This window comes from Abramis brama, assembly GCF_963993115.1.
Source record: "Abramis brama genome assembly, chromosome: 1".
Classification (NCBI taxonomy): domain Eukaryota; kingdom Metazoa; phylum Chordata; class Actinopteri; order Cypriniformes; family Leuciscidae; genus Abramis; species Abramis brama.
In genome coordinates, this window is record NC_139963.1 from 43870682 (window position 1) to 43885101 (window position 14420).

Genomic DNA, 14420 nt, shown 5'->3' on the forward strand with positions numbered 1-14420 from the left:
TATCCCCTATCCTAAAAGAACTTCATTGGCTACCAGTGTCTTATAGGATAAATTTAAAAATTTTGGTTTTAGTTTTCAGAGCTTTGCATGGTCAGGCACCCTCTTATATTAGTGACCTGATTCAGCGCTACACCCCTGTGCGTGCTCTGAGGTCTGTGGAACAGAATCTGCTGACGGTTCCGCGCACTCGCTATCGTACTAGAGGTGACCGATCTTTTCAGGCTGTTGCTTCTAGGTTGTGGAATGACCTCCCACCATCTATGCGCTCTATTGACTCTGTTGATGCCTTCAAATGCAGACTAAAGACTCATCTATTTGTTCAGGCTTTTAATTAGCTGCTTGTGGGTTGATATGATCATGTTCTGTCTATGCTTTTATTGTGTGTATTTTATGATATAAATGTTTTTGTTGTGAAGCACTTTGTGGCCTTATACCTGTGAAAGGTGCTATATAAATAAAACTTACTTACTTACTTACTATGTAGTGGCTTAACTCCCTGATATTATGTGTGAGCTTTATACAGGTAGTATGGTATTCACTTTGTTTTATTGTTGTGATTCTGCAGCAAGAGATCCAGCACAGTCTGTTAATTCTCAATAAGAATTTCTGAAGACGTCTGACAGAAATAAAGTCAGTCTGGTTACTAATAAGTGAAGCTGGTAATGCTGTTTGTGGAGTTGTTTAATCAGATCTTGAGAGATTTGATGTATTTCATCTTCAGTTGATTTCATCCAAGGTTGTGGCTGGAAGTAGTTCTTGTGTCTTTCCTTCAGTGATTATGCTTGTTAACAGCAGGTCTTCATCAATAATGCACAATCATTATTCAATCACTTAACAGCAGGTGTTCATCAATAATGCACAATCATTATCCAATCACTTAATTATCTCATTACCTCCAACACTGATTAAGTGTTACATTAAACAGCCTGTAGTGTGCACACTAAGCAGTGTTCATTTCATCTGGGCAAACCCATGTGGGGCCTACATGGAAACTGGGGGCAAAACTGGCTGGGCCCCAGTTAGATAGCCCAGGTCAAACCCATTTGGGCCCCACATGGCTGTGCTGGCTGGGTACTTATGACAATTTAAATGTAAATAGGTGTGGTTCTGGAACACAATACAGAAATAAACATGAGTGAGTAAAGAATTTACACTGACATTTTACAGGCACAATTAATATGCAAAAATTAATCTTCAAAGGTATGAATTAATAAATAAAACACCCAATTATGATTTCTAAGCAGATATATAGAACAGTAATTTTGTGCTTATGCCCACAAGATGGCGCCCTTAGAGCATTACTGGTAACTGAACCCATTTGAGATAAGATAAACAGCTACTTCATAGTCACAAAATAACAAGCTAAACAATGATATATTTCATAGTAAATCTTATGTATTACTTGCAGTAGCTATAGTGAAAATTAAAAGAAAGCTTAAAAGTGCAGCAGAATTAACCAAGTAATGCAGCAAACACACAGTGTCAGTTAATGGTGTTGCGTCTTAATCACAGTTTAAAACTATCAGAATAAGTAAGGACTGAAGAAATACAATTTGCATGTACGCACAGCTATCCCAGCTAACAGGGAACGTTAACTTTGGATAACGTTCTATCAAGACGTTAAGCCTCAGTCTTCAAGAATTTTCTCAAAAGGTAAGCACAAAAACTTTATTCATTGTTAGAAGGTTTTTTAAATATCTCCTCATAATGTTAGCAGAAAGCATTATTTGAACAACATTCATGAATATCCTTTAAATATTAAGGATTAATAACTTTCTGGTTTAAAAATGTCTTAAGGTTGGATGTTACACAGCAAAATCGGTGTTTCACAAACACCACTCAGTGTTTAAATGCGGCACGCACAGAGTGTTAAAATAACACTGAACAGTGCTGGAGATTATTACATAGTTAACAAACATGTATTCATTACTTCATTACTTCAATGAGCTCATTGTTTCTGCCTTAAATTATTACATTGTTTACATTAATACAGTTTTAGCTTTTTTTTCAGTTTTTTTAACTGTGTGATACATTTCTGTAATACATAACTTGGACACAGTGACCTCTGATAACAGATCACTGTAAAACATAATGTAGACATGGATTTTCTGTAAAGCTGCTTTGAAACAATATCTATTGTGAAAACTAAGCGCTGTACAAATAAATGTGAATTGAATTGAATTGAATTAAGTGATTTTTGAGAAGTCATCATTGTGAAGATCAGTGCTTCCTGCATTAGTGTTCAGGAAACACTTTTACTGTGCCAGAAGTCAAAACTCATTCATGGCTCCCATCATGCATTGTGGCATGAATACATTTTGCAGCTGGAGTCTTTTACTATTTATTTTTCACGAGTTTAAATATGTAACGCAAATTTTTGTTCATTTACTTTTATTCATTTTAAGCATTTAGTAATTTAGTTGTAATAAACACTTTAAGTGGGCTATTTAAAAAGTGTTAGGACTATGTTTTGTTAAATTATGTTGTAAAACATATGCGCAGAGTGTGATATCATATTGTGTGTGCACGCGCGTCTATGGTGCGCGTGAAAGAATAGCCTACCTCAGCAGCGCAAAAAAAAAAAAACCATTCGTCCGCACCCACTCTAGTCCTGACCGCAAGTCCACCGTCAGTGTTGTAGGCACTAGGCAGGTTTTTTGTGTTCATTTCTATTGCATTACAATTGAAAGCAGTATCAATAATGTAAAAAATATGATGTGCAGTCAAGTTCGGGTATGTGTATGCTGTGAGTGTTCTCACCGCGCGCGCTTGTTGTGATTGGAGGAGTTTTGACGAGTTGTATTTTGACGACTTGATATTATTTCTTATTCAAAAGTTTAGAATGCCTAACATTCTAAAATCTTCCAGTTTAATGCGACATGTAGCCTATCGTTACTTTTGCAACGACTATATTATTTTTCCAGTCATAGACCAGCGCTCAAGCACTGACTAGAATCCAGCGCTGACAAGAATCAGCATTCACGCGCTCAGAAATGCGTTTGGTGCTGACAGTAATCCGGTGGTGCCTAGAATCCAGCGCTGTATACAACCAAAGGAATGGAAAGTTGACAAGCCATTAAAAAGTATTGACTTAAGAAACACTTATGTTTTTCAAATATTTTCAATAAATCATGTTCCCATTCACTCTGGCGACGAAATTAATTAAAATTAATTAAACTATATATTCTATTTATAAGGTAAAATTTGTACATTTTTAGGTATTATTCCATTCCCAAATGCCAAAATGTTTTCTTTGTTCACCAAGTAATTTACTGGTCAGGCATTATTGTTAACTCGCAAGACAGTAAGGAGAAAATTACATTTTGATGGATAATTTAAATATATTTAAATATATTCTGCATATCACATTTTGGTAATGTATTCATTGGGCAGAGGCCAGAGGTCCACCCACCACAGATTTACCAAAATCCTGTGAGAAACACTGGTATTGCTGTCAATGCAGTTTATAACTTGTTTTTTTGGATGAATCACTGTGGAGTATAGTTAAATTAAAAGACAATGTTGCACTTATTTCATCTATTAACTCTCACTCGTTCCTGGTCGCTCATTAGTTGGGGGGTGGGGGGCGTTCAGGGACCTGGATATTGGATAAGGGGCGCTGGCCCAAAAAAGGTTGAGAACCACTGCTCTATAGCAACGCTCTCCCACAAATATTAAGCTATTGTAACTGTGCTTATTTCCGTCGTTGGTATAAGTGGCAGTGGGTGGAATAGACACGAAATGTGCATTTTCTACCATCTTGCTAATAACGTTTCTTTAGTCATTCGCCATTTCTTGCAGCCTGAACCACTGCAGGAATTACAGAGCCTGAAGGGAACCAAAGGCTTCCTTATTTAAGAATATGCTTTAGTGCAGTTTCACATCCTGATGCAAGATTCTCTGAAAACCTTAATACATTTTACTTAGGGTGACGATACGTCCTCTTTTTCCCAGACATGTCCTCTTTTTGAACCTAAAAAATGCGTCCAGCCGGGATTTCTAGATCGCCTAAAATGTCTGTGATTCGGCTTTTGCTTTCTACAGTCACCATTCCTTATGTTTACATGCACAACTTTTGTTTCAGTCGGACTGAATTCATTCTGATTGATGAATCTGAATGTAGTGTTTACATGAACGCTAAACAAGTAATCGGGTTGATGTGTGTTTTTGCATTACTTTAGGTCCCGCCTTCTCACACACCAACATTGGTCGGTCGGTCATGTACGTAACACAAAAACATTGTAACAAAAAAGCAAGCTTCCTTATTTTATGGTTTCAATACTGCTGTTGTCGCCTGACTGGATGACTTTTCTGATCTTCTCTCATCAATGTTCCTGAGCAACTGAAGAACCTCACAAAAAAATTACCATATTCCAAGGTAATTTACATTTACATTTAATCATTTACCAGACACTTTTATCCAAAACGACTTACAAATGAAAAGAGCAATATAAGCAATCAGACTAACAGTAGGACATTCAGTTTCAGTACATGTATGTTTAAATATATATAACATAGAAAGTGTTAATTGGTCAAGTGTTAATGAAAGAGATGCGTCTTCAGTAGTTTCTTGACAATGGCCAAACAATTTGCAGCTCGGGTTGAGTTAGGCAGGTCATTCCACCAGCTTGGAACAGTCAAGGTAAAGTCCATAGTGATATTGTGCCTTTTTGGGATGGCACCACAAGGCGCCGTTCACTTGCAGAATGCAAGCCTCTGGATGGCAATAAGGTATTTTAAAAGATTAAAAGGGGTTAAATGTATTATTCTTGTTTTATAAATTCACTGATTAATTTCTTCATTCATTATTTTCAAATGTTTGCTATCTAGCAGAACATTAGTACTCAAGGGTAAAACTTTATTGTGTAACATTTTTAGTGTGTAAATCTGTACATATTCCTCTTGGAGTGATTGGAGATTTTGTGAAACACTCTTCTCATTGTCTTTCATCATCTGTTCTTCACTCTATCATCTGAAGGATTTGACTGAATCAAGATGCTGCTGATCATTGAAGCTCTTCTTCTCATTTTAGCTGCTCTAGGACAGGTAAGCTTGTGTTCTAGCATGAATATTACAGACATGAATACTGATGATGTGATCATTATGATTCATGTTTTTTGCAGGATCACAGAGCTGCTGCTGCTGAAGGACAGATATATCCATTGGATATGGCTCTGAATTCAGTTGATGATCAATATATGGGCTGTGGGAAGAAAATGGCATATCTGGTGAGGAATAAATATCTAAAGAAGGAAATCAATAACTCAGCTGAATTTAAAAAGGCATGGCAAGAAGGTGAAAAGAATGCCAGAGCGCCAGAAGATAAATTGACAAAGAATCATTCTGTTGCCTTTTATGTGTACACTGACCTTAATTCTAGCATATATAGCAATTTTGATATGGCTGTTTATAATGGTAAACAAAACTACAGAAACCAGACATTCAAATGGTATTCACTTCAGTTTTTGTTAACAGATGCAATACAGATATTGACTAAAAAACAAAAGAAATGCAAGTCAACATATCGTGGTACAAAAGCTGAATTTTATAAGAATGTCACAGGCACAGAGATTCGTTTCGGCTCATTTGCTTCATCCTCTCTTGATCGTAAAGTAGCACAGGTTTTTGGAACTAAATCTTGTTTTGAAATCAAAACTTGCAACGGTGTTAATGTGATCAAATATTCTAAGTATCCTGAACAGAAAGAGGTGCTGATTCCTCCATATGAGACGTTTAAAGTCACTGCTGTCAAGACAAGAGAAGACCAGAAAAATCTCTGGTGTGAGACTGTGTACAAGTTGGAAAGCTCTGGAAAAAGAAGTGACTTGAATTGTTCAGTGGCTTTCGAGAAATCTGTTATATTGAAATGCAGATGCTCAAAGGCAACAGGCTATTGCACAATGTATAGAATATCACGGTAAAGCTACTTAAAACTACAATCTGTATTGTATAAATAAATAAATAAAAGTACTATAATATAGTACTTTTATTTATTTATTTATACAATACAGATTGTAGTTTCAATGATCAGCATTATTGTCACCTTTATGTATATTATACATAAAGGTGACAATAATGTATCCAAGCATTCAGTATGAGGGCTTTTTCCAGGGCGGAACAAAACTGACAGGATAACAATTGCGCGAACTCAATCCCACTGAAGGAGAAATTCACATTAGGCAGAAAATTGGTCAGAACGGCACTGCCATTACTTTTTGTATTCCCTGTTATTTTATCCCATGATCTTGGCATAACTAAAGCCTTGCTGTACCGCTTGAACTAAAGTAATACTTCAAAATGTATGCTGAGTGCTTTGAATTTACATACTTACATTGTTTACTTCACTTCTTAATTACCCACATTTTTTAATTTTTTTTTATTCTTTGAAAAAAATGTTATCATGCAATTTGTGACGAAAATTATTTAAATATCTGAATTGATTTACTTGTTTTTTTATTATTATTACTGTAATCTGATGTTGTGTACTGTATTGTCTTCACAATATAAGCAAATTACAATGTTGTGTAGCAGTTTCCATTGCTTTTACTTTGCTTGAATAACAGATGTTGAATTTGTGCTAGTCAGATGAAGATTATTCAATAAACACAATAAATGCTCATTTTTATTATAGTTTGGTCTCCTGAATCATGCTGTCTGCATCAGTTAGTTGGAAAGAGTTAAACGTACAGTATGGGATTTTTTCTCCACTAGGGGTCGCTAACCTCTTTACAATAACAAAGGCGTAGTTTGATGACGCAACATTTGCTAAGAATGATGGATCTTGTCGTCAACGTCAAGCCGACTGATCTAATAATGTTTATGGATGAGTGAATACATCAATGTTTTTATCATGACTGTGATATGAAGCAGTTCGGGATTGCTAAGAGACAGCTATCAGCTCCACACGCGACGCGAGTCCCGCGGATATAAAAGGAATATGGACATTTCATTCTACCGAACTACACGCAAGTGCAGAATTACTACTCACAGGTCAGTTTATTAGACAAATTAAACTTGTGAGGTAACGCAGCGCTGTTTCACTTGGTCTAACATTACACTAGCACACTAAACTGCATTTGAATGTGTTGAATGTGTTTAGTTTGTCTGTATGAGACTAGCAGTAAGCTAGATCAACATTAGAATAACATACAGATCATATTCTGACATTTTATCATTGTTGAACTATATAACATTGATTAGTTTTATGTAAATGTGCTCACCTGTTTAATAAAGTACATGTAGGAGCGGTCGAAGTCTCGGACGTGGAGCTCTCGTTTATATACTGTCTATGGGAGCTCTTGGCATCTCGAAAACACCGCACTGATATTGATTCTCGTTTTAGTTCTCCTTTTTTATCCAAAGTCTGCTTGCCATGGTCCATAATGTTTGAACGAAACAACAACAGCGTGCAAATAGACATTGCGAACTACACAGTTGTCCGCGTCAGTCGCTTTGGTTAGAGGGCTCTGGTTCATAGCTCTGGTTGCTATGGCAGTACGAGCGGAAACCAGGGACAACGCGGATATGACGCCATTGATGGCAACAAAATGGAAATAAAGAAACGGGACGTGTCTTCGAATTAAATTACAAATTTCTCCTGGTTTGAAAGTTGTTGGAAACTGTCAGGATAATGCAAGTACACACACAAAAAAAAAATATATATATATAACATAGATATAGTGATTTGTGCTATTTTTAAAGCAAAAAAATTACATATTGTGCCTTTAAGCCTGGTTCACACTGTATGATTTTGGCCAATATTTGGGCAACTTTTGTGAATCCTAAACAATTATTTTTATCCTAGGCAAAAATTTCAAGTCTTTCATCACTAGTTTGACATGTTTCCCGAAAGCTGATTAATGACCATTGTGATCAAATTTTACCTCCGACGAAATTCTGCCAGTGTCAGAAGTTTTGAGACACAGTCCTGCATGTGACTTCTTTGGCAAACATCAAATCAAAAACCAATAGGAGCACAGAATCTGAAGACGCAACTTTAATGAGACAACAACAAACCACCACTTGCTCCACATACACAAAAACTGGTGACAAGTACACACCGACGCGTTCGTCAGGGTGGCCACCCTATAATAATACACCCTGACGAAGGCTTGTAAGCCTCAACGCATAGGTGTGTACTTGTTACCAGTTTTTAAATGATGAAGCCATGATAAAAAAAATGCTTTTTAACTTTTTTTCTTATTATGCTTTATTTTTTAGTATATAAAATCTTAAAACATGCCCTATAGGCGGTGGACTCTGTAAAGTGAGAAGCATGGTAAAACATTTAGTCTTATCTAAAAAAATAAAATAAAAACACAAGATAAACAAAAAATATTGTTTCAATAAAAGCCATTTATTTACTGTAGTTGTTAAATGCATTAAGTCCATGAGAATGAACAAACAACACAACAAAGTCAGCAAAAACATCAATAAACAAAGCAATAAACACATATCTTATCCTTTAGAGTTGGTTTACATGTATTACAGGCCATTCACCAAAGTTGCATTGACATATATTGTATCTGTAAATTTTGCTCTCTTTGCCACTGTCAGGCAGAACTGTACGATAACATGTTATGAAATTTGACAGTTATAAGGGAAGTTTCTGAAAAATAATCTGACCAAATTTATTAGTCACTCAAACCCACCAACAGTTCATATTTTTAACTAACAATTTTTTTGAATAAACGGTCTAACCACATTTAACCCTCCTGTTACCCTCAAATCTACCAAAATTTCTTACCCAGCAATTTACCCCAATGGGCCCCAGTTAGATAGCCCAGGTCAAACCCATTTGGGCCCCACATGGCTGTGCTGGCTGGGTGATTGGAAGCACTTCTTCCTTCCTTTTATAGCAATCATGTGCTGATGATTAGTAAAATGATGTTAGCTGGTCATTTGGTGCCCAGGACAAAAACAGTGAAATTTGGGGTTTTGTGATAAAGTTTTTTTGCAAATATGTAAAATGCCTCTGATCACTCTGCACAATAATCTAGAAAAAATGTGAATCAACATCATAAAAACTGAAGCAGCAAATATTTCAAATTTGGCCACAGCTGTACCCTGTCATTCAAGTGGGAATAACGTTCCATTTTTGAACGTAATTTATCTGCTAGACAACACGAGGGTCAACACTAGGAGGCTTATCTGAGGAGGATGCCTCATAATCAGGGTCCTCCTCGACATTATCGTCTATCTCAGACACATTCTCCTCTGTCACTGTCACTTTTAAAGAACTATGACAAAATCTAATTGACAGAAAACCTTTGCTTAGAGGTAATTTTCAATTGCGACATAGCATAAAGAGAGAGCTCACAGAGCATGAAGAGAAATGTTTTATAAGGCCTCTTGTTCAAACTTGTCCTAGAGCTTTCAACAGATCAACTCAAATTTGGGGGAGATGTTCTTCAGACAATAACAGTCAAAAAGATCTTTGTGATATTGTCAACCGTTCCCATGTGACACAATGAATGAATGATGGTGTAGACTCCATAAAGCAAGTGAGGACAAATGTTTGATGTACTGATATGTAAAAGTCTATGGTGATTTCATACAAAAAATGCATACATATGGAATTCACTTCACTTTTTTGTTAACAGAAGTGATACAGATTCAGAAGAAAACACAGTTTCACATGGGTTTGTTATCTTGCTCACTATCTATTTTCCGGGCCGTTTTTTTGAACTTAAGAGATTTTTATGTTAATAAATAGCTTGAACAATCATTGTTGTTAGCAGGAGGAATTTATTATTTTGAGTAAACTGAAAAAGTATAATCTAAACATGTTGCTAACAAAGACCATCGTGTTGACTTTACTGAAATACTTGACTTGTCCAAACGTTGTCCCAACTTTCCAAATAGAGTAATCTGGACGAACAATTTTACACTAAGTATACCAGTATACACTGCAATGAGATAGCGTGGTACATATATTTGCCTAATATACTGGTTCGCAAGGGAAAGAATGATGACATATATGTTTTTTAGTTTTGTTTACAGTGTACTCTGTAATGCATAATTTCAATGCAATCTCACACACACACACACAGACACACACACCCAGAAGACATGGACATGGACGATTTGCAATATACAAAAGCCGCATTCCTCTTCTCTTAGTTTGAAGAGTCGTTGTCATCTGGCTGAGAGAAACAGACTTTTCTGAACTTCTCTCGCTGTTGCTCCTGAAAAATAACGAAACGGGATCTGACAACAAGAAACAACAGTTTTCTCAGGTAAGTTTGTGGTTAATGGTCGATATAACACTTCCATCAGTGAACATCAGAGGTTTAAGTAATTATTCAAATAGTTTTACCATTTGAATAAATGTGAAATGTTTATGTTGGTGAACAGTTGTGTGCAAATCTATGCACATATTCTTATTGCAATGATAGATTTGGTATTTGTGAGTCGCTGTTGTGTTTCTGGTTGTCTTTCAGCATCAGTATCTACTAGATCATCAGAGGGATTTGACTGAATCAAGATGCTGCTGATCATTGAAGCTCTTCTTCTCATTTTAGCTGCTCTAGGACAGGTAAGCTTGTGTTCTAGTATGAATATTACAGACATGAATACTGATGATATGATCATTATGATTTCTGTAGCTGCAGGATCACAGAGCTGCTGTTGAAGGAACAATATTTCCATTGGATTTCGCACTGAATTCAGTTGATGATCAATATGATGGTTGTACTGTGAAAATGGCAGACCTGGTGAACACAACATATCTAGAGAAGGAAAAATCGACCTCAGCTGAATTTAATAAGACTTGGCAAGAAGGTGAAGAGAAAGCAAAGAAAGCAGAGGATAACTTGCAACAGATTCACTCTGTCGCCATTCATGTGTACACTAACAAAGACTCTAAAGTATATAGTAATTTCACTAGTGCCACTCGTACTGACAAACAGAAATATAAAGAGGGGACATTCAAGTGGCATTCACTTCACTTTCTGTTAACAGAAGCGATACAGATTCTGAAGAAAACACACAATAGATGCTATGTAACTTACCGTGGTACAAATGTTGAATTTGATGTTCAGAGCAAAGAGGTTCGTTTGAGCTCATTTTCATCCTCCTCTCTTGATCGTAAAGTAATACAGGGTTTTGGAAATAAATCTTGTTTTGAAATCTACACTTGTGAAGGTGCTAATCTGACAAAATATTCCAAGTATCCCGATGAGAAAGAGGTGCTGATTCCTCCATATGAGAAGTTTAAAGTCACTGCTGTCAAGAACAGAACAGATCAGCCAGATCTCTGGTGTGAGACTGTGTTCGTGTTGAATAGCACAGGAACAAGAAGTGACCTGAACTGTGCATTGTTTAACAGTGGAAACCATGCTTCTTTCTTTAACGGTTTACTAATTTTGCAATTATTATTCCTACTAATCAGTTAAATTGACATGTTTCTCATTGTTACTGAACTTTTGTCATGTTTAAAAAGGGACAGTTTGATAAGATTTAGTAGTGATGGGATATTTTTTTTCCCCCTGAACTTAGAAATAATTGTTTTTCTCAATGTGTTGTTTCACTTCAAAGTATATATATATATATTATATTATTACACTGATTTGGTCTTGTTTCATGAACACTGCATATTTTGCATGAGATGTTAGAAAATGCCTACACTATAAAACCTTGCTGTAAAAAACAAACAAACAAAAAAAAAACAGCAAAATTCTGACAGTAACATACCATTTTCCATTAAAACAGTAATGCACCATATAAATCAATGCATTCTGTTTTTGTTTTTTTTAGCCTACAGGAATATGTAAGAACTGATTTTCCTGCTAAGACAAAACTCACCCTGCAATGAAGCAATAAAATGCACCCTGGACAGAATATCGCAAAGAAAGAGCACAGGACATTGTCCTGTCCAAACTTTTCTCCTTCCTTATCTCTGCATCCCCATCTCCCTCCTCCCTTCCTCTCCCCCTGGGTCAAGTCACCAAAAGTTCACTAAGAATGTCTATCACATGTGCTGTATCTTGTGACTCTATTGTTTTCCTTTTCATGTTTGGTATCATTTTAAATAATAAAATGATTGGAAAAATGGTCTTAATTTCATTGCAGTCATTGGTATTATGAGAAAGATTGAGAACTTAGAAGAATCCTGTTCTCCTCTTTGGGTGATATCTGTTCAAGATATCTCAACTCTCCCCCGAAACCAGGTGTTACCCCCTGTGGTACATAAATTGAACCGAAAAAACTCTAAAAAATATTGGTACAACCCTTTTGTTCTGGTCTGGGTATTTAAGGCTAGGTGACAGAGCAGACTCTGGGAATCTGTAACCAGGAAAACCCCCATACAGTGCTGTGTCAGTGTTTTCTCAAGTCTTACACTTGAAACATATTCACACACCACTGCATGTCTCTGTCAGGAATGCATTGCTTACTTTTAGAGTCATCTTTGAGTAATTGATGTCATGTATTTATTATTTCTGAATTGGCTTTTAATCACTTGTGTAATTGGCATGATACATTAATACCTGACAAATAAATGTTACATCTTGATTTATTCTGAAGTATTCTGAGATCATTCTTCCTAGTAGATTAAAGTGCAGTCTGGTTTTTCCGCAAATCTCTGTCCAGGATAGATCAAACTGAAGGCACTAATGAATGGAGCATGGGGCACATCATAGGGAGACCTTCCGATTTCTAACTATCACTGACTTAGCATGTTGCAAGCTCGCAACTATTAAAAAAAAATACACCTTAGTTATGAGTCAGCAGTGAGCGGCCGCTTAGGGTAAAATAGTTGCACTGCACCCTCTGACTATTTCAGGACTGGCTAGTTTGTGATTGTGAGCGCTCATTCGCGGCATTACGTGTCAAAGCGACACCGTGTCCCTAATGAACGGATATTTGAAATCATGGTGATCTAAATTACTTCATAATCAATATTTATGATTATTTTCTAATAAGAAACACAATCTAAATTTGATTATCATTTGAAATTGGAGTCAGATTAAGCGATAAGCGTAAAGCTAAAGTAATATTGACACTAAATTCCAATAAATTAAGTAAACTTCACTGGAGAGCTGAAAAGACATACACGCATTATCCCTTCGCCCATACCGTTGGACTTCCGTCGTTGGGCCAATGGGTGGTCTTTACAAATACAGTATACTGTGCTTAAAGTCAACACTCAGAGACTGTTTAATTGAAAATGTTTGGTTTGAAGTTACCATTACAGAGATCAGTGTTTGCTTTAGTTGGGATGCGGACCCTTGACATTTTAACATTAGTTTTTTACTTGCTTGACCTGTGTTTTTGCAAGCAACACTTTTGCACACTCATGGTTTGTGAATGCAGTTTGTTATATTGATTATGATGACAAAATCATCATATAGCTTGTTCATTCACTAATATCATTCAGAGTTTAATCCTGTATCAAAAGTGTTACATTACCACCACTGTGAGTTTCAATGATGATTGATTTAACACATCACGCACAACCAAAAAACACAGAGCTACACTGACATGTAGAAACACAGAGATATCAAAAATTAGCACATGAATCTCAACAATGGTGGCAAATAATTGTTTTATTTATTTATTCATGCAGCAGTGCATGCTGGGAGTTTTATTCTATCCTGGAACCCTACATGCATTGCTACATGAAACTTTTCATTGTCTCCATTGTTGAGATTCATGTGCTGATTGTTGATGTCTCTGTGTGTCTGAGTCAAGCAGGAGTTAAATATGTTTTAATGCACAATATGATTTCAATATCCTTCAGAATAACTGATTACAGAAACATTGCTGGATTTCATGTTGTAGATTCACAGATATAAAGTAAATATAAAATAACCATAAATTCAAAGCTTCTACATAGAATGAGATCAGAGAATCAGACATGTCCATAATTATTATGGCATCATCACAACAGCACCAGACACCAGCTAAACTTCCTCTTGGCTTTATCTTGCCATAATAAATGTGTTTTATAACCTCACAGTGACAGCAGTCAGAGATATAATAATGGTCAAGGGTCAAGAGACCAACTAAAGCAAATACTGATCTTCATCATGGTGACTAAAACTTTATTATATTCAATAAAACATCAACAACTAAATATCTGTTAATTATCAACAAGAACTTTTGTACATGAACTTTTGTACTTTTGTGTGAAAGAAATAATGTTAAACTGGTTTGTAAACTGTAAACACTCAGTGTGGCTGGAAGTCAGTTGTAGTTCTTGTGTTTCTTTTTTTTCTTTTCTTGTTCCTCTGTCCTTCAGTGATTCTGCTATATCATTGTTCATCAGTGTCTGAACTCAGGTTCAACTTCTTTTCATTCAAGTGGTCTATATTAGTGAACTAAATTAGGGAATAGTGAATGAGGGCATAGGGTGTGATTTGGAACACAGTCTCTGAGTGTCGATTTTGAGCACTGTTAATTCACAGTATATTCCTGTA

At 36.1% G+C, this 14420-nt stretch overlaps 2 protein-coding genes and 1 long non-coding RNA gene across 4 annotated transcripts; 2 read left to right on the forward strand and 1 right to left on the reverse strand.

Annotated features, from left to right (window-relative positions):
* Positions 1 to 4293: 4293 nt before the first annotated feature.
* Positions 4294 to 6624, forward strand: LOC311095369 (GPI-linked NAD(P)(+)--arginine ADP-ribosyltransferase 1-like). Its single transcript, XM_084133861.1, has 3 exons — positions 4294 to 4378; positions 4979 to 5046; positions 5124 to 6624. The coding sequence occupies exons 2-3, from the start codon at positions 4996 to 4998 to the stop codon at positions 5919 to 5921; spliced, it is 849 nt and encodes a 282-aa protein (XP_083989987.1). The 5' UTR covers positions 4294 to 4378; positions 4979 to 4995; the 3' UTR covers positions 5922 to 6624.
* Positions 6625 to 8337: 1713 nt separating this feature from the next.
* On the reverse strand, positions 8338 to 11154 carry LOC311095405. The gene is made up of 2 exons (XR_014608822.1): positions 11013 to 11154; positions 8338 to 10209 (listed from the first exon to the last, which is right to left on the reverse strand). It is a non-coding gene; the product is annotated as an uncharacterized lncRNA (long non-coding RNA).
* Positions 10141 to 12053, forward strand: LOC311095378 (ecto-ADP-ribosyltransferase 4-like). 2 transcript variants are annotated; one of them, XM_084133869.1, is made up of 3 exons: positions 10141 to 10238; positions 10443 to 10537; positions 10608 to 12053. In XM_084133869.1, exons 2-3 carry the CDS (start codon positions 10487 to 10489, stop codon positions 11394 to 11396), a joined length of 840 nt encoding a protein of 279 aa, XP_083989995.1. In that variant the 5' UTR covers positions 10141 to 10238; positions 10443 to 10486; the 3' UTR covers positions 11397 to 12053. The 2 variants fall into 2 exon arrangements, with proteins under 2 accessions (XP_083989995.1, XP_083989996.1); XM_084133870.1 differs by having other exon boundaries at positions 10217 to 10537; positions 10614 to 12053.
* Positions 12054 to 14420: the final 2367 nt, after the last annotated feature.